This window comes from Cydia amplana, chromosome 10, assembly GCF_948474715.1.
Source record: "Cydia amplana chromosome 10, ilCydAmpl1.1, whole genome shotgun sequence".
In the NCBI taxonomy this organism is placed as follows: domain Eukaryota; kingdom Metazoa; phylum Arthropoda; class Insecta; order Lepidoptera; family Tortricidae; genus Cydia; species Cydia amplana.
Window position 1 is genome coordinate 11,579,509 of NC_086078.1, and position 23,174 is coordinate 11,602,682.

The 23,174-nt window shown below is 34.9% G+C and overlaps 1 protein-coding gene across 1 annotated transcript; it reads right to left on the minus strand.

Annotated features, from left to right (window-relative positions):
* Positions 1-148: 148 nt before the first annotated feature.
* LOC134651316 (glutamate receptor ionotropic, kainate 2-like) lies at positions 149-23,151 on the minus strand. Its single transcript, XM_063506376.1, has 16 exons — positions 22,805-23,151; positions 21,841-21,975; positions 21,297-21,391; positions 20,783-20,945; positions 19,393-19,607; positions 18,726-18,863; positions 17,743-17,922; positions 17,042-17,239; positions 14,672-14,890; positions 13,828-14,051; positions 13,579-13,716; positions 13,233-13,431; positions 12,726-12,957; positions 11,208-11,332; positions 10,382-10,546; positions 149-352 (listed from the first exon to the last, which is right to left on the minus strand). Exons 1-16 carry the CDS (start codon positions 22,896-22,898, stop codon positions 155-157), a joined length of 2,718 nt encoding a protein of 905 aa, XP_063362446.1. The 5' UTR covers positions 22,899-23,151; the 3' UTR covers positions 149-154.
* Between the last annotated feature and the right edge of the window lie 23 nt (positions 23,152-23,174).

Here is a 23,174-nt window from a genome sequence, read left to right on the forward strand (position 1 = left end):
TAGTAACCTAGTTGTAATAGAATAGAGGTAGGTACGTAAAAGGTCTTGTACGCACTATTAGCCTTTCTGTAGTTATCTTTGCCCACGCACATTAGCGATATCCAGGCCTTCGGTCCAACGTAGAGCTTGACCTTCAGCACAAGGGGTCGGCGGACTAGTATACTTCATTCAAGTTGATAAACGACTGCGCGAAGCCTAGCACGGACGCAGCTCTGGAACGGGAGCGCTCTCGGCTCGGAGATGTGGATTTGATGGAAGGAGCGGCAGAGCGCGGCGGCGCTGCTGGCTTGCTCAGCACGCGGGGGTCGAGGGACACGCGCCATTCACTTGCTAATGCTTCTTTGTAGGATATCTAGAAAAAAATGCTGAATCGAGTTATTTTTGACAATGATATTTTCGTTTCTTTGGTTCTTTCCTTGATTGCATGTATATTCAAATATAAAAATTTTGAAGCGTATGTCTTGGGAATCCAGAATCTGCATTTCAAATACCAGTATTCGAAAATAGAATTTAATATATATCGATCGGTGAAGACTTTCAACCTTGACACAACCTTCTGATGTTAAAAGAAGCTGTTTATTGTCAGCCAAGTTGGATGGAGTCTTTTAAACAACTTTTAACTTATTCAGATGCCTGGGCCCCTATTCGACATGTGCAACTGTCAGATTTCGCGTCATTTGAAATTCAACTGCTGAAGTTCATTTGAAGTTCATCAAGTGCTGAAGTTCATTTGGTACAAACAATAATTTAACAAAAAACAACTTTGTTTTATTATTACTTTAAGGTTTATAATGGTTTGGTTTGGTTGTCACCTAACTGTGGATTGCTAATGTCAAATTTTGACAAGTAATGATTCCAAAGGTAGACTTGGTTCTCTATGACCTTCGGCACCATCTTGGAGTTTTTGACGTGCGAAAGGGTAATTTATAGCAAAGAGTAAAACTTTTTTTTTCAGTACGTAAGTTTACATGAATTAATGACATCTTGTGAGCGATAGACCAACGAATGCGCTGTAGGCGATGCGGCGGCGAGTAGTGGAACTTACGTGACAATTTCCATCAATCAAAAAGGGACTACATTGCTGATGGTCGATAAAGGCTATTAATAATTGAATTTTAACAGCAAGAATGCCTTATTGACAAGCGATCTTTTTGTTGAACCCACACCTACACGTCAAATAATGCTTGCTCCACACATTCTCCTATAAACGCTCAAAATTGTAAAAAAATGAAACATTTTACTCATCACCTCTCTCAACTCAAGCTGCCTATTTCTAAACCACGTTAATAAACCACAAGTTGTACCTTAAGAGCCTCCTGTTGGAGCTGAGATTTAAATATTTTAGGTAAATATACCCGTCTCGCTAACGGAAGCGGCACCTAAAACTAATGCGATAAGGACAAGGTGAAAAATCCTGCGTAAAAATCTCAAATATCGAGGTCGAGTACGAAACCTCCTGTTTCCTGTTTACTTTTAACTGTTTCCTCCTCCAAAACTTAACCAATCGTAACCAAATTTGGAAATCTAAATGATTATGAAATTATCTGTGTCGGACCGTTTTGCTTTTTTGGCTAATTGATATCAGTTTTGAATACCACGCCTCTCATTGCGGCATAGTCAATTAGGCCATTTTGGCCATTTTTGAAGGGCTCTAGCGCCTTAAAAAACAAAAATATCAAAAAAAGCAAAACGGTCCGACACCGTTATTGACAATATTAATCTGTGTTAAAAAAATCATTGCTCTAGCCTCAAAACCCACGGAGGAAACAGTCGAGTACGTTTGTATGGAGAAATGACCACTCCTGTTGGCTCTTAACACATTTCGTAAACCACATATTCAGAAAAGTCCGTATTTTATTACTAAGTGGAACATGAATAGCTTGTATTACTTTTTTGGCATAAAAGTAATCTAAATTAGTCAAAATATTTTGACTAAATATTGCGCTACTGCTACCTACTATATAGGTACCTACTACCTTAGTAACTTGGTAACTTTGTCAGTCACCAACTATTTTGATGCTACCTACAAAGAGCATCAAAATAGTTGGTGACTGACAGGTCAGGCTTCGGTCTTGGTAAGTAATATAGTCAAATACAGTAGGTCATAAGACCTAACATTACTACCAAGACCTAAAAGTACCTATTGTTTAATATGTATCTACTCAGAGATGATTTTTAATTAAAGGAGATTAAATACATATATGTTATTCAACTACAAATAAAAAAATTAGATCTATTTCAGTTTACACATTTTTTTTCGTTTAATTTTAATAAAACATTAAAGTTTTTAAGCATTCAACTTTATTTAATTTTCTTCACTTTATTATTTTCTGATATTTAAGTAGGTATGGTGTTTCAGGTTGGTAACAGGAAATAAGAAAACCACACCTCTCCAAAAACTCTGCTGGTGATTGACATCTGTAAGTTTAAATATGAAACATGATAAAAACACTTAAATTAAAAACTTAATGTCTGGGAGACCGAGTTTTGCTCGGGAAACATATAATAACCCAAAAATGCGCGTTTTCCCAGAGATAAAACCTAGCTAGATCGATTTTGCGCCCCCGTAAACCTCCATATAGCAAATTTCATCTAAATCCGTTTAGAGCCGTTCCCGAGATCCCCGAAATATATATACATATAAATAATTAAATAAATTTACAAGAATTGCTCGTTTAAAGGTATTAAAAACTTATAAATAAATTATTAGCCCTAAATCCTGGTAGTGAGTGTAGTGACCTACCAAGTGCGGTAGGGTGCCCTTCTGCAGGCTGCCCGCTTGCCCCGCTGGATAAGAATGCTGATCCGCATCATCAAAAGCATACAGATATAAAGCGCTTTGACAGCTCCTCATAGAGGCAACGCGCGCTAGGCCGCACGCCATAAATCTAAGCTAAAGTCTTAAATTCGAGATCATGAACATGAAATATTGTTCGCTATAATATTAAAATCATAGGTATTAGACCTATGATTTTACTATTATAGCGAAAAGTTAGCAGGAGACGGCCGTGCCGTGGTCGTGATAGGTACAGCATGCGTGGACCAGACAAGCAAACCCTGAATTATGTCCCTACCTATTTGACTATACCTTTGTTCACCATTATGTTCACCTATGTATATTTACTCTTCTTTCCAAGATAATCATCTTTTTCAAGATGTAACCCGTATAATCGGGCTGTATAATTGCCTCAATTTTTTTTACACAAAGTTGTATGTAATCTTAATTCGATAATTAATGATGTTTTACATATTTATCATATACTATTTTGCAAATTTTTCTTGGATATTTGTACGTTGTTTATTTCGATTGACGATTACTATGACAGCGTTTTTTTTTTCTTTTTTGGCATTTACTACAGTAGCCAGTGTCATGTCGATATAAAAACACTTTAAAAATGGAAAGGTTGAGTCCTCAATACAGTGACATTATAACTCAAACAAGAACCATCCAAAGGGGGGTGGGGGGAAATTTCGTTATCTGCCTCTCTATCACTCTTGCATATACGAGCGAAATTTAATGGTGGCAGATAACGAAATTGGTATCGCGGCAGGCCCTCTTTAAACAAACCGCCTTGATTCATCAATGTTATATTTATTAGGAACAAACGTTGACTGCCGACTGTTCTATATATTATACTACTCTTTGCTGCCCACTTCTAGCGCTGGCGGTACACCGCGAAAATCAGTAAAATGCTGCAAATGGTGTTAAAGGTCTGAAAATCGGTACGATTGATCTTTAGGACATTTGAAACAATTTGACCCGAAGCGCCAACAAATAAAAAAAACGAGAGGAGTTATGACGTCATGTTTTTTTGTATGAAATAAAAAAAAATGTTTAGAAACCTATCGTGTATGGTATTAAACGAAAGGGCTTTCTGAGCCAATGCTAAAAATATATCACATAGTTACATTTCAGTCATTTTGTTTAAATTATAATAAAAATAGTTTTCAAAACATACCAAGTTTGGGCTTCTCCAGATACAATACCATAATTTTTTTTTTGTAAAATATACCTCAAATTATCCCTAATATCCTCATATCTAACCCTAATAAAGCAATTTTGAAATTATTTACATTTAGGTTTTTTTTTTTAATTTTTCAATTTTACAAAGTGTAATAATAGCCCTGCCGAATTACTCAATACGAGTAATAATGTCATTCGGGTAAAATAAGAGTATTGAAACTTGCTTTTTCTACTCCCGTACTTTTATTTGTCATTTAAAGGGTCGTGCACACACCTTTAAACCCCTAACTTATAGTTATCAACACAAGTCTTTAGTCTATTCCCCAAAAAAAATATTTGTGCATACACGCAGTATCTTTTTGGCACTTTTACGATACTTCGTGTAATCACCACTTAAAAAATATTGTATGGAATACATTGTTTCCAATCTAATTTTAATTGTCATTTCTGACAGATGAGTAAACCATATACATGTTTTGGTTAATGGTACGATTATTTTCATCTTTATAGGGCTGTATCTCCTAAACCGTGCGTCGTAGCACAAAAATAATCAAATTTTCGTTCCCCTTTGAAACTCCTAAGTAATATTTAGAAAACACAAAAAACAAAAAAATAAAGATTTTTTTTTTATAGGGTTGTATCTTCTAAACCGTGCGTCGTAGCGCAAAAATATTAAAATGTTCCTTCCTCTGTAAGAAACCCTAATTAATATTTAAAAAAAACACAAAAAAGAGATTAAAAAACACAAAAAAAAAACTTTATAATGCTGTATCTCCTAAACCGTGCGTCGTAGCGCAAAAATAATCAAATTTTCGTTCCCCTTTAAGAAACCCCTAAGTAAGATTTAAAAAACACAAAAAAAGAAAAAAAAAGAAAAAAAAGAAAAAGAGGAAGAAAAATATTTATAGGGCTGTATCTCCTAAACCGTGCGTCGTAGCGCAAAAATAATAAAATTTTCGTTCCCCTTAAGAATCCCACGCACTGAACAACCTATCACATTAGGACATGAAACAATCATCATCATCCATTTTTATTATTATTTCATTGCATTTCAAAGTAAGTGCTTGGTCGTAGAAAAAGTATTGTATGCAACGTTGTTTAACTGAGTCAAAAAATACTAGTGGCGTCTTTATTAACAATTTTCGGTTGTTGTTTGTTGTTTTGTTACTCACGCCACTCGCCTTTTTTGACCTCTCTTAAACAACAGTTGCATAAAATACTATTACATGTTCCTTTGGTAATATCTAAGCTTTAAGTAAGAAAAAGTTCTGATGAGTGGGGGGCGGAGAACTCGGGAAAGGGGGGACGTTAAAGGTGAGTTTTTTCGGTTAATTCTTTCTTAATTATTACATAGACAATTTTTACTACGACTTATAGATTCCGAGATATAAGCGACTTTCTGAAAAAAACCGTTATATATTAATTTTATGCTTTCTTTTTAAATATTTAATTGAGAGATTCATAGATCACACTATGTAAAATTGAAAAATAAAAATAAAACCTAAATGTATATAATTTCAAAATTGCTTTATTAGGGTTAGATATGAGGATATTAGGTATAAGATTAGAGGTATATTTTACAAAAAAAAATTTGCCGTATTGTATCTGGAGAAACCCAAACTTAATTGGTATGTTTTGAAAATTATTTATATTATAATAAAAAAAAAATACTGAAATGTAATGATGTGATATATGTTTGGAATCGGCTCAGAAAGCCCTTTCGTTTAATACCAAACACGATAGGTTTTTAAACAATATTTTTTTTATTCCTTACAAAAAAAGATGACGTCATAACTCCTCTCGTTTTCTTTTTATTTGTTGGTGCTTCGGGTCAAATTGTTTCAAATGTTCTACAGATCAATCGTACCGATTTTCATACCTTTAACATCATTTGCAGCATTTTACTGAATTTCTCGGTGTACCGCCAGCGCTATATAGGTATACTTGGTCAACCAGATCTTGACAGTAGACAAGGGCGGCAATTTTGAAAAATGTAGGCGCGAAGGGATATCGTCCCATGGAAGATTTGAATTTCGTGCCTTTTTTTACTGACAAGATTTGGTTGACCAGCTATATACATATTATACTACTCTTTGCCTACGCCTTTGTTTTAAACTTTTTTTTAACAAGTTTTCACAGACAATTAAAAATTTGACATAGACACATCAAGGCGGTTTGTTTACAAAGGGGCCTATCGGGAAGTGCGAAAATCGAAACTCAGCTATTTGCCTCTTTATCGCTCGAATATGCAAGAGTGATAGAGAGGTTAGATAACAAAATTTCTAATTTCTGACTGTATTTTTCTTTAAATATTTTCAAATATAATTAAGTTGCGTTGTTTTATCACAAAGTTAAAAAGACTTAAAAGACCACTGTCTGTATCATCACCATCAGATCAGCTCGATGGTAACCATAAAAATATTGTATTGTCACCCATATTACATATTATGTACTTATGTAAATTTTCAGCTTCATTGAACACCCGAGAAGTGGGTCAAATCTAGACACGCGGTAGCGTGTCCAGCCAAGTTCAAAGAAAAAGGAACTGGCGACGCAGCAACCGTGTGTAATATTACACGAACCATTTCGAGCTACTTTTGACCCCTTCACAACTTGAAACCTACTTAACCTACACACATGAAATTTGGCACATGTATTCAAGTCCCTTAGCTTGTTCAAAATACACTATTTCATAAACATAGCTCAAACAGTTATTGATAAATTAACCTTTAAAAACCGGCATTTTTGTGACTGACTGACATATAGATCAAAAACCTAACCCACTTCCAGGTGACCTAGAAACTTGAAATTTGGCATCAAGGTAGACTATTAGGTGTATATAGAAGGAAAAATGTGAAAATTGGAAATGATTGATATTTTGATGGAAAAAATAATAATTAATACTTATAGACCAAAAACCTAACCCACTTCTAGATCACTTAGAAACTTGATATTTGGCATCAAAGTCGACTATTAGGTGCATATAGAAGGAAAAATGTGAAAACTGGAAATTATTGATATTTCGATGGAAAAAAAATAATTAATACTTATAGACCAAAAACCTAACCCACTTCTAGATGACTTAGAAACTTGATATTTGGCATCAAGGTAGACTATTAGGTGCATATAGAGGGAAAAATCTGAAAACTGGAAATTATTGATATATCGATGGAAAAAAAAATACTTATAGACCAAAAACCTAGCCCACTTCTAGATTACTTAGAAACTTGATATTTGGAATGAAAGTAGACTATAAGGCGTATACAAAAGAAAAAATGTGAAACTGAAACTTTTTGACAATTAACCGCGCGTTAGCGAGGGTCTCCTTTTCAGCTTAGGCAAACTGCTTTCATGATGAATACTATAGTAATTTCTGTACAAAAAGTAATGATATCCCAACAAAAACATAAATGTGAAATGAGAGCCAAGTTCAATATTGAGAATATGTGTCGTTGTTAACTCGCCGACAAAAGAATTGAGATCTATATGGGTGCCAAGTTCTGTGCTGTGTAGAAAATCCTGAGATTATAAAGGATTTGTCTTGGCTAGTTTTTACGTATAGGCATATAGGTAATATATATTTTTCTGTTAGTTTTTCAAAAACTTGGTTTGTTGTTAAAAACTAGCCAAGACAAATCCTTTATATTTTCAGGATTTTCTACACAGCACAGAACTTGGCACCCATATAGATCTCAATTCTTTTGTCGGCGAGTCAACAACGACACGTATTCTCAATATTGAACTTGGCTCTCATTTCACATTTATGTTTTTGTTGGGATTTAATTTGCATGATTTGATTGGAACCACATTGGAACAGACAGACAACCAACGGGACAGATGAAACTAAGTAAAAGCTTGAAAAAATGTGGCTTTTTCAATTTCTATTGCAACTTCAGATGAAAACGGGGTTTCTATTGTTTCCCAGATAGTTTTAAGCCATAATGTATTGTTTGCTCGAATTTTCGTTAGTCATAATTCATTTGGTTCAGAAACGCGTCACTTTTCAGGATTGCCATAAAACAAATCTAACCTAACCTAACCTATCTATAGGATAACCTAACTAAAATCTTGAAATGTTAACGGTTTCAGTTTTATGAGTTATGATAATATGACAAACAATACATTATGACTTAAAACTTTCGTCCAGGAACATAAAGTTGAATTCCTAAAATGTTGAAATCCTGAAATGTTGAATTTGACTTGAACTTAACTAGGGAGCCCCGCTTCGCGTGGCTCCTATTTCTAGGCGATTTGCCCTTCGGGCATCTGAAGCTACCTAACGAATCTAACCTACCTACCTATTGATTTAGTCTGATATCAGTGATATCCGTGAAAATATTATTCAACATTTTGAGAATCCAACATTTCGATAATTCAACATTATGAGAATTCAACTTTCTGTTCCTGGAGGAAAACTTTATGGGAAACAACGGGACCCCATGAAAACGTCCTTATTGAAGCATAAGGACCCTTAATTTATGGAAAGCCACATATAACAACCAATTCGAGGCTACTAGGTGGCAAAATACGACTCAATACGAGTAGGTAGGTCAAATACACGAGAGTAAGGATTTATATTTGGCCAAATATTCTTGTGACAAAGTTATTCTTCCTCGCGTTATCTCGATTTTGCCACGGATCATGAGAACCTATTGTTCGCTTGACAATTAATCTCAAGGATTGGCGTAGGCACTAGTTTTTCCGAAAGCAACTGCCATCTGACCTTCCAACCCAGAGGGTAAACTAGGCCTTATTGGGATCTGTTAGGCTGTTAAAGTTTAAAGTTACCTACTCGTAAGTCTCGTAACACAACATATAAGTTTCACATAACAAAATTACTTACATATATATATATATATGTATATATATATATATATTATGTACCTAAACATATTACTTTTCTAAAAAAAGGACTGAAATCTAGTGCTGCGAAGAAACGGTATTTTTGTTCGGCTTTTTTGTTGCTATTTTGGCATATGGATACATGGTAGAAGAAGTAAGTATGGAATCCTCCTCCGTTTTGCGTGGTCCGACGCACCTGGCCGGGTTTTCGCGATTTTCCGTCAATGTCTGTCAATACCTTATTTCTTACGAACACCTAAAATAATAAGTTTAAAATTAATCTCAATGTCTCCAGTTTGCTGTTCATTCAAACTGACAAAATCCAAATTTTTGAGGCAATATACAACCGCTGTCTTATATAAGCCATTAAAATTCATCATGAATAACCCCACGTTGCGTTGTTATAAATTTAATTAAAAAAATAATTATTGTATTTAATTTATAACAACTAATTAGGCATAGCGTCCAATTTAGAATATGACACAGGCACTAGTTCTTACGAATTTTACCTTAATTTATTAATCAAAGGACCTGAGGTAAAAGTGAGAAGAGGTTAATAAGCAGATGCACCAGCTAGTCGCCGACGCTCCGCTTCCCCCGGGATTAGCCCTTAAGCCTGCACCTAACAGACTGGCTCATAGGGGGCTATGAGCTTGCTGTTGCGTCAATTTTCATTTTTAGAAAAAAAAACTAGTCTACTAACTACTAACAACACAATAAATGCTTATTTTGCCGCATTCTTCACTATCTCTCCCTATTTCACTGCCATCTAACCCAGAGGACAAAAATATAGCTTATTGTGGCTACTGGCTACTCCGTCTTCCTCATGACTCATGATATTTTACTTCACCATAAAGTAATTGGTGTAATATCAAATGATATTTTTCACACAAGTTACAAGATGTTCATTGCTAAGAGCCGGGGTTAGGACCCACGACGATTGGTTTAAAATTTAAACTTTATATATAATTTGTTACCTAGTAATTATACTAAATCTGTTTTCTTTTTGACATTTAGTGGTATATGTATTGCTGTATGTTTATTGTCAAGTTTTTTTTATTTCTGGACAATTGTCATATATTCGTTTTCATGATAGATCTACACCAACGCAACTGCATGTCATGTTCTTGCGGTTTATTTTTATAACGCCAAGATCGAAATTTGACTGTTAACTCCATCTTGCGTCGAGTAGGGGAATCAAAAAACTATAGAAAATAGAAATGCAGTTTACTCTATGCCATAGAATCCCCTTTTAAATGTCATAAATCCAAACATGGCGGCCATACCAATAGACAACCAAGTCTAGCGATGAAATGATTTGTTTACATGAGATTCACTGACAGGTGACACACTTTACCTATTCGACAACCCATGATTGTTCAGATTCAAATGAACTTCAACATGCGACGTCAAAAGTGGCATGTCGAATAAGGCCCCTGGTTAAAAAATAAAAGGAAATGCAAACATTACGTACAGTGCAAGTTAAATAAGCGCCTGCAACACATTTTTGATACGCTTGAGGATTTGTAAAAACTGAGAACAAACTATAATAAAATATGATTTTATGAATCTTACACCCTCCTTGACGGCGATCTCATGGGAATGTAAGAAGAACCCGATAATCGCAACGATGAAACCTAAAATTCCCCCAACACCGAGCACCAAGAATATCCCACTCGTATTTTTCATCTGCACGGAACCGCTGTCCTCTTTCTCCTTATTTCCGCTTGAGTCATCATTCTGTAAGATAACGACATTATGATTTAAAAAAAAAACAACGGGTTGCACTCTGGGAGTGCCGACAGAAGTGAAAACTCAATGACATCTTACGTCTTACGATCTCGCGAGTTTAAAATTTTTTCCCCATCACAAAGTGCACAGCGCCGCTAAAAGAAGTTTTCACTTCAAAAATTCTACTTCAACAGGAAAATATGTACCTAATTATTACAGGTTTATGGTAACCGATTTCGTTAGAGAAAAACGACTGAATATTTGCGTGACGGATAAGTATTATTCCAAGTAGCATTTTTTTATTGCTTTCTTTTCTGAAATAACTTCACTAAAAGACACCTTAACATACCCTGCGTAAAAGCAAATATCAGGAGATACCTAGTATCAAGAAGGCCCGACTCCAAAATAAGTTGAGAAAAGGGCAGGATGATGATGATAATGAGGAGATAGTATCAAGAATCATGGAAATAGTTCTGGTGCGCCTTGATTTATAAGGCTGTATTGATTTTTATAATATATATCAGACTCCACTTTCAGACTAGCTTTATGATTATCATTATTAAATTACGCTGATATAATATTATATTAAATCTGAAGTGGATCGTCTATGACCTGGAGGATTCTATTATAAACAGACAACGAGACAAAAAAGCTAGTAATTATAAATTACCTGGCATTCCTCGATATCTGGGCGGTCGGGATCTTTAACCCACCATTTATTTTTTAGGTCTTGAAGTATTCCTTTTTCCTGAAGGTGCAATATTGCGTTGTTTATAGCCATTCTATGCGGTGAGTCTGAAATGTAGATCTTTGTAAATAAAACGAATTCCATATTTGTCTTTTTGTATAGGTACTACAAGTGTTCAAAGTGATATAGCTAAATCATAAAATTACCTGTTTCGTGAAACGAGAACAGTCCATGAAATGACATTATGCAACGCAAAAAATTATGATATAGTTGGTCAAACCAAATTGTCAGTAATAATAACAAAAAAACTATACCCATCCTTTTCTTTTGGGTGCTAGTACTAGGGTAAGACAAAGATAGGATGATTCTCTCTATGTTTGAAATGAGACAGTCCTTTGACAAACTTATATCACTAACAGATTAGTGACGTTTTAAAAGTTCTAATAAGCAACTAGTGGTGAAGGTCGAAAGACAAAAAAACGGCCAAGTGCGAGTCGGACTCGCCCATGAAGGGTTCCGTATTTAGGATATTTATGACGTATTAAAAAAAACTACTTACTAGCTGCTCTCGTTCAAACCAATTTTTCGTGGAAGTTTGCATGGTAATGTACATCATATATTTTTTTTAGTTTTATCATTCTCTTATTTTAGAAGTTACAGGGGGGGGGGGGGCACACATTTTACCACTTTCGAAGTGTCTCTCGCGCAAACTATTCAGGCGGCCTAGCCAAGGTGACTATCGCTATCGCTTCGCCATCGAATCGCTTTGCGTCTCTCTATCACTCTTCCATATTAGTGCGACAGTGACAGTTGCGTTTCGATCGCTACGGAGCGTAAGCGATTGGCACGTTGGCTACGCGGCCAGTTTAGAAAAAAATGATATTAGAAACCTCAATATAATTTTTGAAGACCTATCCATAAATACCCCACACGTATGGGTTTGATGAAAAAAAAATTGAGTTTCAGTTCTAAGTATGGGGAACCCCCAAAATTTATTGTTTTTTTTTTCTATTTTTGTGTGAAAATCTTAATGCGGTTCACAGAAATCTACTTACCAAATTTCAACAGTATAGTTCTTATAGTTTCGGAAAAAAGTGGCTGTGACATACACGGACAGACAGACAGACAGACATGACGAATCCATAAGGGTTCCGTTTTTTGCCATTTGGCTACGGAACCCTAAAAAGTTATTTGTCACATCGTAAAGTTTTATTATTTTGACGCCTCATGGTGGTGGACCATTCAGTTATTTGTACAACTAATACATTATAGTTATTGATCTCCTCACTTTATTTCTATTATAGCCCAACGTTGATAAACATTTTTAATTTTATTCAACTATACACCACTTCAAACTAATACCAATAACAAATTGTTGTAGTCAAATTTTAAAACGTCTGCGCGTTTCATGATTTGGCCAGTGATTGATTACGCAATATAGCGATGGATGTTCTACTATATGGCAGGTTTTTTATACGTAGGTACATAAATTCATCTTACTTTTAGGCATTGCAATTCCGTAATCCTTGGAGTCTAGTTTTCCTCCAACCATCTTCAATCTACAGTCTTGCTTCATAAAGTATTCAATGGTAGTCGATTCCATAAAGAATACAAATTTTCCTTTACTCCGTAACACGCGCTCCATTCCTTCATAATTGTTAGCTGTGAGTGTTGTAGGATTGGCGGTAGACATCCCTTGGTAAAGCTTTTGATAGACTGGATCATTTGAGCTCTAGAAAGAAGAAAAGTTTAATGACTGGCCATCTAACGGTAACATTTGGATTCGGACTGCACCAGCGTTAAAATCAATGGTGACATTTCCTACACCAATGTAGTTGGTAGTTATGAAGCACACTAATGCTGCAGCAGTAACGCTGGCTTAGTCTGAATTTGAATGTTATCTTTATTGGCAACAAGGCCCGCGTGCGGTGCCATTAAAATAGGTGTTGGTTCGCCTAGGTACCTGAGAATACCACGCAAACTGCAAAAACAATCCATGAGCCTCACCTGGAAGAACTTATGCGTGGAGCCATTAAGCATTGCACCATAGCTGACAGCTGTCTGCTCTGAGAGATCCTTCGCACTCTCGATGTTGTTGCTACGACGATTGTTGCTCATGAAAGTCGACATGTTGGCCGTATACGAGGCCGTCACAATCATGGCGAAGAACCACCACGTGCCCGCTATCCACCGAGATCCGGCACCCCTGCAGCAGTAGACAACTTTATAGTAAATTACTAGTCCTAGACGACCAGGTTTGCCCTTCGCCAGTCATAGTTGTCTACTGTGTCTCTTGTGTCTAGTATCGTAAGGAACAAATAGCGGAGTTTAATCGTTAGTATGCTTTGCTTACCTAGGTAATATATCACACCCTTGAGTCATGATTGAACCCATCGTCAGCCACATACAATTGTAAAGGCTCCAAATGTTTTGAAGTTGCTTGGGGTTGCGGTCACAGGGGTGCGGGTTTACCCAGTCTTCTTGGCTCATTCTAAAATTAAGAAGTTTAATGCATTTGTAGAGAATAGTGCTTACATGCATAAATTAATATATTAATTAGGTACTTTTTGCATAATTAAAAAAAAAAGTAGGTATTTCTTACCTAGCACAGATTAGTAAAACAAGTGATGTAATAATGTACACCACAGCGAGGTACAGCCAAACGTCAGTGGAGAGCGGGTTGACGAAAGAGAACATATCTGGGTCCGGCGGAGGGTCCACCTTGAACAGCATGCTGATGCCCAAGCTCATGAACGGAATTGAGAAATCTACCACAGCATTCCGTTCTGATGTTATAGTCAAGTCGGAAATTGCGAAATGTGCTTTCTAGGAAATAATAAAAGTTATCAAACAGCGTGTTATTGTTGGACTTCATTAACTTCCGCATACGGCTTATGGCTAAATGAATTGCCTACTTTTCGTTTTTTTTCTTAAAGGATATACTTAAATAATAGACCAGTCGCAATGGTAAAACAGCCATTACATTAACTCAAACAAAATATTGAAATTTACAAGCAGGTACCAATAATATGAAAATGTAATGTCGAACATGGATCCGAGATCTAAGAACAATTTCTTCTTTCATAACAAATCGGGTCTTAGACATAAAACTAAAGTTTCTAATCTTTAAAATTGTCAGCATTTATAATTTTACAATCCTGTATTTATTTTCCAAAAAAAAAGTTATTATACCGTTAAAGATCACATACAAAAAAAAATAGCCATATTCTGGTTGGCCCTTGTTTCATTCACTTGAGATCGGGTCTTCTTTCATACCTCTCTGTCGCCCGTAATGTTCTTATTGGCATATTTTATTTTCATATCATCTCTCACCCGGTCCATTCTCTTTTTCATTAGTTTGTATTTCCTCTTCAATCCCACGTTATACAAAAACCTTGTCATTAATAGTATGTATTGTATTAATTTTAAAGTATATTTCTACTTACATGTTCCACTATTTCACCCATTAATCCGGACCATCTCCTGCTGCCCTCTATTGGGCCACCAACTTTCAGGCCAGGATCGTCAACTACGTGAAACCATCCGGGATGTTCCTTTTCTCTGATATGTTTGAAAATTTCCTCCATTAGATCGATGACGTAACCTTCAGGTTTATCACCGTTTTTTGGCACCATATAATACGGGGCTTCTTTCCGAGTTACTACCTAAAACAGATTAATAATACCAAATAATACTATACCACACGAGTAATATATATTTAGCTAGTTCTCCTACAGAGTAAATAGAGTTATAAGTAGTTGTAGACGTGAATGAGGGTGATTTACATTTTCAATTGGGCTGCTCCAGATTTGAACATTAAATTATTATAAAGTGGGCTATGCCTTAACTCTCTTATCATTACGAATCAAGCATGACAACGTGTCGTATCTTACGAGTATGTGGCCCCGAGCGATCAAAAGCACTGGTCAAGAATACTTTAATACTTTATGCGCCGCATTTCGTGGCTCTGGGGAAACCACTAATGGAAATGAACTGTGGACTGTGGCATAGGAGTACTGTAGGACTAACCTACTTGACAAGTGCGATTGATTGCCTCGATTAATCTCGAGACCATTTTATTCCTTAGGTAATTGTGTAGATATCCACTCACATGATTCCAGCAACTAGAGTTTCAAGATTGCGCACCTCTAAAATGATCGTCGCAACTCGAGTTGCAAAAGGAGTGTATGCGGTTTTTTATTTATTATCTGTGAAGGGCTGCACAGATACGGTATAAACAATTTTTAAAACATAGACTACCAACGTGACAATATTTAAAAAATGTTTCAACCATATAGACACAACCACAGTATTTCTTATCTATTTTACTTTGCAAGTTGTTCAGGAAGTGCGATGTGTAAAAAGTTGCTGCGTGTTTTAAAATGCCTCAAGTATTCAAATTTAGATATTTCTATTAGTAATGTATATTAAACTACTCCGCGTTTATTGGTCTATTAGTTTAAAACTATATTTTAGACCTACTTAATATTGATGACCAAATAATATCACTTCAAAACAATAGTTCTGTAGATTCTTGACGTGTTTCTTATTTGAATGCCCTACATTTCTAAGATTACTAAATATATCTTGGGCAACCAATAGACATTAAATAGTTCGATTATTAAGTTACATTAATAAACCATAGAATGTATTAAATCACTGTGTATTACACAGGATTAGCGATCAAAACATGTGACGGTAAATTGTAAGTACAAACCCGGCAACTGTGGTTGCTTAAAGCATTTCTGCATATCGTAAGGCATGTGGTGTACTAGACGCGTTGCATACGCGTTTTGGGATTTTTTTTACTACTTACTTATAATTTGTATTTACTAATATTTCTTTGCTATTTACATTGAATAAACTAAATAATTATACGATTAAATAAATAATTAATTAGGTATTACAATTTTAAAGTTCCTATTTCTGTTGAACATCTGCACCGCGCGCTGTTGTGTCTCCACCCTAAATGGGTAGCCATCTTTATTTTTGAGATGGAAGAAGTCAGTTTACCGGCTTATTTACGTTTGTAATCAGTATAATTTTATGTGTTAATAGTTATTATTGGTTTATTGTGCTTAATATGTTGTGAAGTGTGTGTTATGGTGGATGTATTAAACGTGTTAGTGTAGTTATAAGTTAGTTCGGTTGTTGGTGATCGGCAATTATAAAAACACCAAAATTTAGTAGGTACGTAGATACTCTTTTGTTATTTTAAGTTATATAGCTACTATCATCGTTATAATTGCATAAGTTATGCATTTTATTTCAAGATTATTAGTGTCTTAAACTGTTTTTTACTATATTTTAGTACTTCAGTGTCTAAATTAGCCACAAAAAAATCATGAACATAATATATAGTTTCACAGCAGATTGAGCAATTCGAAAGTTTCTTATCGGAATTTGAATTAGTTTTACTCGGCAATTTCATAGGTGAGCTATCAAGATGTTTAGTACCAATTAAAAGCTTATTAAGTCTTCTTTAAATTGAATACAAAAAAAAGATACGTTATCGATTTAGATTTTTAATTAAAAATAGTTTTCTACTATAACGCGGACATTATTTCATTGGGTCAACTTTGTGAATTTTTAATAATTATTTTTATTATAACAGCACAATGCTATAGTAGTAAAATAAATTCTTAGTTTCTTTATCATTAAAAAACCAAAAGAATCGTTGCAAATGCTTTAGCAGAAGTAAAGTTATCGATTTTTGAAAATATCATGACACTGTGCCGTCGTATCTGCGAAATGGCAGAGCAGTTCAGGGCACCTTTTGTTAAAATCGGAATCATGTGAGTGGATATAGGTCTCACCCTAAAAGTAACATTTGATTTAACATCAGGAACATAGTTCAAGTTTATATCCTCTATTTTGTCCGTCGTGGAATTCCAGTTGCCGACATATACAAATTGGCTTTCATTGTTCAGTTTGGAATAGTGTAATATAAAATTAACACGTTTTCCTTTATCGTCAAATTCTACGTTTCCGGTGAATCCCTGACTTATTGCAGTCTGAAAATTAGAATTATTTACTTAAACTAAACAAGATTATATTATAGAGCAGGTACCTATCTATCTGCACTATTATAAACAATATTAAATAAATTTATTTTAAAGTACCAGTTTAGCTACGAATTGTAAAATCATAATTTGAATTCACATTTCGCTCATACTGATATGAACAACAAGACAAGTAATGTCAAACCAATAGCAAAAAGTAATCTCAAACAGTAAGTTTTTTTTTATGCTCATCATTATATATAATTTGTTAAGTATGTATGCCAAAGCAATATTGATTAATAGCGATAACGTTGTGGGTCAAATCAATAGCAATATATGATGGGAAATACGTCACCTTTCGTCAATGTCTTGAGTCGAAATGGGCCCATATAGGTGAGTTGTATAAGTTGATGAGATGGCGGGGTTGGGGCGACTGGATGAATAAAGCAGATAGGTATTCGACCAGTAGAGCCGTGAGTTATTGACGATAAACGACCTAAAAAAAGACTACTTACATTAGGCGAAAGTAAAGCATCCCGTAGATTCGGTCCCATTTCCCATGGCCGAGTCTGTCCATCGTAGCACAAAGGCGGAGGTTGTGGTATATTGTATAAGCTATGAGGAATGTTGCCTAACATGTATTTAATAGATTTCTCGAGATGACTGAGTGCATCAGCCGCCAAATAAGTTTCAATCTGAAAGTAATGCCGTGTGAATAAATTGTTAATAAGCGCTATTCTTGAAAAAAGACAATATTTAAATATGAGAAGTGATTTTGGCAGCCAATATCGCCCGTTGGTATTTAGTTAAACGTTTACTAACTGCAAAAAAATCAGGTTGTAAATATCAGTTTCAGTCTTACTTTAAACTGATTTGTTTATTCGTTGTTTTCAATTCATTATTTAGTTAAACGTGTTGTGTAACTGCAACCAAATCAGGCTGTAAATATCAGTTTCAGTCTTATTTTAAGTTGATTTGTTCGTTGTTTACAATTCATTTGTAGCGTGAGTGTTTTCCAGGGGCCCGATTTTTGAATTTCGATCGCTCGATTTTGTCACTCGAAAATCGGTGGAAAACGGCGTAATGCTGATTTTTGAAATATGAGCGATAGAAATTAGGAATCTAGTGGTATTGACCATTCGTTTTCAATTCTATGAGTAGAATTTACATGCATAGTAATGGAGATATTACTGAACGAAATACCCGAAATCGAGCGGTCGAATTTCAAAAATCGGCCCCCTGCATGTGAACCCCCCGTTTATTGCGCGAAGTGATAATAGTAAGTTTCAGTTTCCGTCACTTTCCGGCCACAAGATGGTAGGACCCTCCAACGAGCAACGGAGCGTGCGGAATCTTCAGGTACAGGTGACACCTGCTGCCACAATCTGGTAAAAAGATACCCTGCTGCTTATTGACGTGAAGTGTCGATCGAACGCCTTAACGCGCACGGGCCGCACCGCCCGCTTCTATTGTAGAAGAATAGTGTTTCTTTACTTGCCTTTTTAGGATTATCGATACGATTATCAGTCCATTTGTCTTTTTGTTCCATTGTTAAATGCCAAGTAGTCACGTTACCTTCGATGTTTATTGAAGTCAAGTCAACCGTGTATGCATCTAAGGATGTTAATAGAATATTCTGAAATAGAAATTCGTTTAAGTGAACAAGTTTGTCGGAATCCAAAACAGTGAAAGAAGAAAAAATATGACAAAACGTTTACCATTGAAATGCTACATTCATCTTGCATTAGGTAACAAAGGATCGGCTGTTTTTTTTATAATAATATAGGTACCTACTGTATGTTAATATTGACGAAATGCTCATGACCTCTAAAGCCATCCGGGTCATTGTACAATACTTGAAAAACCATTACCTAAGTACCTACTTAAATATTTTCGGACTTCTTCGGACTTTTTGATTTTGATAATTTAACGCATTAACTTATGGCACTAAGAAGACTTTTAAGCATTAAGTACTTAATTTAACAAAATAAATCCGATATGGCCTACCTCATAGAAATAGAAATAGAAATATCGTTTATTTGCAAGGAATGTGGTACATAAATTAGGTAGCATAGGTCTTGAGATACAGCTGCCCAAAGATGTAAAACAAGATTTAAGTACCTAATAGACTTAGACAATTACATTGATAGTAATCAATAACTTACTTGGTATGCGGTGTAGTTCACTACACTTGTGATTTCCTGTAAATACTTTTTAATATTATCCGCTTTGCAGTCTATTATATGGTAACTGAGGCGAGCAACTTTAAAAACATGCTTAAATGTTTCCCTATTGTCGCCCTCAGAATATATTTTCTTGAAGAGAATAGGTTTTTTGTCATTTTCCCAAGTATTAATGACTTCTTGGAGACGAATAAAACCTTAAATCACAAAATGTTCATGTAAATATTTAATTTTCTTGCTATCCCATTTTAATCAGTCAATAGACAAAACATCAGGTAGCAAGCACTTACCATGGTGTTTATAAAAAAGTAAGGGTACAATACAATAAAAACCAGGAAACATCCATGGAGTCAACAGATAGATAACAGATGTAGATAACAGACTAAAAATATTATCAGATAAAAAATTGGTAATAATTATGTTATAATTATGGACTAACTAAACTAAGAAAACAAATAAAAGTTTTGTTACTAACGTGGCCTGATAATTTTGTGAGTATGGAGTTTCAACCTCACTATTAGGGTTCCGTAGCCAAATGGCAAAAAACGGAACCCTTATAGATTCGTCATGTCTGTCTGTCTGTCTGTCCGTCTGTCTGTCCGTCCGTATGTCACAGCCACTTTTCTCCGAAACTATAAGAACTATACCGTTGAAACTTGGTAAGTAGATGTATTCTGTGAACCGCATTAAGATATTCACACAAAAATAGAAAAAAAAACAATAATTTTTGGGGTTCCCCATACTTCGAACTGAAACTCAAAAATTTTTTTTTCATCAAACCCATACGTGTGGGGTATCTATGGATAGGTCTTCAAAAATGATATTAAGGTTTCTAATATCATTTTTTTCTAAACTGAATAGTTTGCGCGAGAGACACTTCCAAAGTGGTAAAATGTGTGTCCCCCCCCCCCTGTAACTTCTAAAATAAGAGAATGATAAAACTAAAAAAAATATACGATGTACATTACCATGTAAACTTCCACCGAAAATTGGTTTGAACGAGATCTAGTAAGTAGTTTTTTTTTAATACGTCATAAATCGCCTAAATACGGAACCCTTCATGGGCGAGTCCGACTCGCACTTGGCCGCTTTTTTAGACTTCTCCGAGTATAAGTAAATAAAAATCCGTCAACGTGGATGTATTTCACGGTAAGGGGAGTTCTAACGTCAGAGGGAGGACGAATGACTCTTACACACACACGTGAAACTTTATTACTGTATCATGCCACATCATGTCAATGTCACACTAGTTTCAAAACTTTATTAATTAGTTTTTCGAAATACATAAGTACGTTCAGCGCGTCATAATATTGCCTAGACAACTAATATAAGGCTAAACCTATGAATAATATCAAACTCTTCGTAAACTCACTTCCTTCGTCTTCGTACATAAATGAGAATCGATCCCAATCCTTCTTTTTGATATAAGTAGCGTAAACTTTCGAGATAACCTCCGGGGGTGGATAATAGGAAATTGTAAAACCTTCTTTAGGCGTTGATACCACTGGCTCCCAATCCAAGGTTAGATGTGGAATCTTAAAATGTCATACAATTATACTAAGATGATCGACGTAAATATTTGACCAAAATAAACTTAACCTAAAAAGAACTAGTCTTATTATTTGATAATCAAGCAATTAATAATGATGAGCATGCGAATAAAAATAGGTTTTGTATTAAAAGTATTTTACACTCCAGTTTTAAATAAAGCATAAATTTTTAAAATAAAAAAAAAATATGTTTCGGACTAAACGTTACCTAGCCTAGGAATGTCGGAAGATCAAACTTCCTTCGCGCTCGATAGTCAAAATATTTTTTTAGGAAAAAAATATAAGAAGAGAAGTGAACTTTATGTCCAATATTTTGAATTGTCGAATTAAAACTACCTGTAATTTGTTGCTACGTAAACACACGTTGTCACAAATTCCTCTGGTAGGTCTGGCGTCAACTATCGCTGATGATTGAAAGCCGTCATCGCACACTGAAATGAATAAAAATGTAAAATTCCTCAAAATACCGTGATATTTCATAGTTTTTAAGTAACGTCCATAAGAAAAACTATGGTTCGATAGGAAAATGTATATTATTATATCTCTAGGTATTTACTAATAATGTTGTCATTGTTCGGAAACTATCTATGAGAAGACGTCATAAACTTTAACACTTCATTCTCTTCGATAGAGTCTAGGCTAACTCTGCTTTTAAGAAAATTAAAGCGTCATATTTTCTTAGAAAGACATTAATGATGACAGTTCCACACGTTCAATACAAGTGCCATGCAGAGTAGCATGGTCCAATTCTGTTCTTCTTTTTATAGTATAAACATTTAAAAAATATAGGTATCTGCTAAGTTCAAATAAAAATTACACAGAAACGAACGGATTAAGTAGTTTAAAGTAAAGCGAATTATATAAATAAAGTATGTATTACTTTCCAACGACACTGTAAAGCTGTCAGGACTTCTTGAAATCTTCTCTTTGCCAAAGTACGAACGTCTCGAGTCATTTGCAAATTTTCTGAACACTTCTATTGTTTTATGATCTGACAACCTGGTGAACAATCCCCCTGTAAATTTCAAACAAACGATTATTTGAAACGTGTTAAGAAAAAAAGGAACCAAAATCTTTAGACACATCTTTTGTCATTTGTTGTTAGTTAACTTTTGACCTGAAATTTTGCTTACCTAATTCACAAGAATTTTGAAATTGTGTGGATTTAAGTATAAACATTTTAAATTTTTTGCAATTCATTTAGTTTTTTTTTCTACTCCAGCACTTAAATGTGTCAATTAAATGACTGACAGTGATATCTAAAGCAATGTCATTTGAATGATTTGTCTATAGGCTCATAAGATGACTGCTAGCAGTCATCTTATGAGTATAATACAACTGCTTTATTTTTTTTAAAGATACAAGTTCCGATCATCTTGATTGAAAGAGGTATGTTTTCATTTACAATAATAACTCTTTTTTTTTAAATAATAACTCAATTTTTTTTAAATAATCTCTTTTTTTTTAATAATAACTCTTTTTTTTTTTTTTTTTTTTTGCTGCAGCTGTCATAGAAAAAGTAATGTATGCAACAGCTCATAATTGGTTCTTAAAATTCTCGGGTCTTTTTTTACAAAACTCGACTACGTCTCGTTTTGTAACTTCGACCCTTGAATTTTAAGAACCCTTATTATATCACTGTTGCATAAACTACTATAAGATCAACTTCTTTAATGGTTTCCTGGTACACTTTTTACATTAAATAAGCAGATTTGTTGACGCTTAGGCCTAGTATTTCCAATGAGTTGCATGATAGTTACAATTCTTTTCTTTGTACTTAGTTTTACTAAGGTATACGTATTACAAATATAAACCGGCAGTTTTGACACACAACTTATACTTACAGATAGGGAATTGACTCCTTGTCGAAGTAATTGCCTTTATTTGGCAAATTTGCAGTACAAGTGCCAGTATAACCAATAATTTAAAGCGGTCCATTTTATACGTTTAGGCGTGCAAGCATAGTGAGAGCCACCACACCGTCTGATATATTTTTGGAAAACATTTTAGGTCGCGGAGACGGCGGCGTCGCGTTGTGATTGCCGGCATTTGACGATAGTTCTCCGGAAATAATACGAATAGCTTCATGTCTGAATAAACATTATAGTACAGGCTGAGATATTAACGTTTTATTGCACTCGTCGAAGTGAAAGTGTTGCATGGACAATGTGGAGTGATTACAAAGTATTGTGATTAAAGTTTTGACTCGTGGTA

Bases quoted from the DNA above. Each gene is read 5' to 3' on its own strand.
- LOC134651316 (XM_063506376.1), bottom strand. From the start codon at position 22,898: ATGGACCGCTTTAAATTATTGGTTATACTGGCACTTGTACTGCAAATT. The intron at 13,717-13,827 runs GTAAGAAATACC...TCTTAATTTTAG, and splicing joins GTTTTACTAATCTGTGCTAG to AATGAGCCAAGAAGACTGGG. The intron at 11,333-12,725 runs GTAAGATGAATT...TCTACATTTCAG, and splicing joins CGGAATTGCAATGCCTAAAA to ACTCACCGCATAGAATGGCT.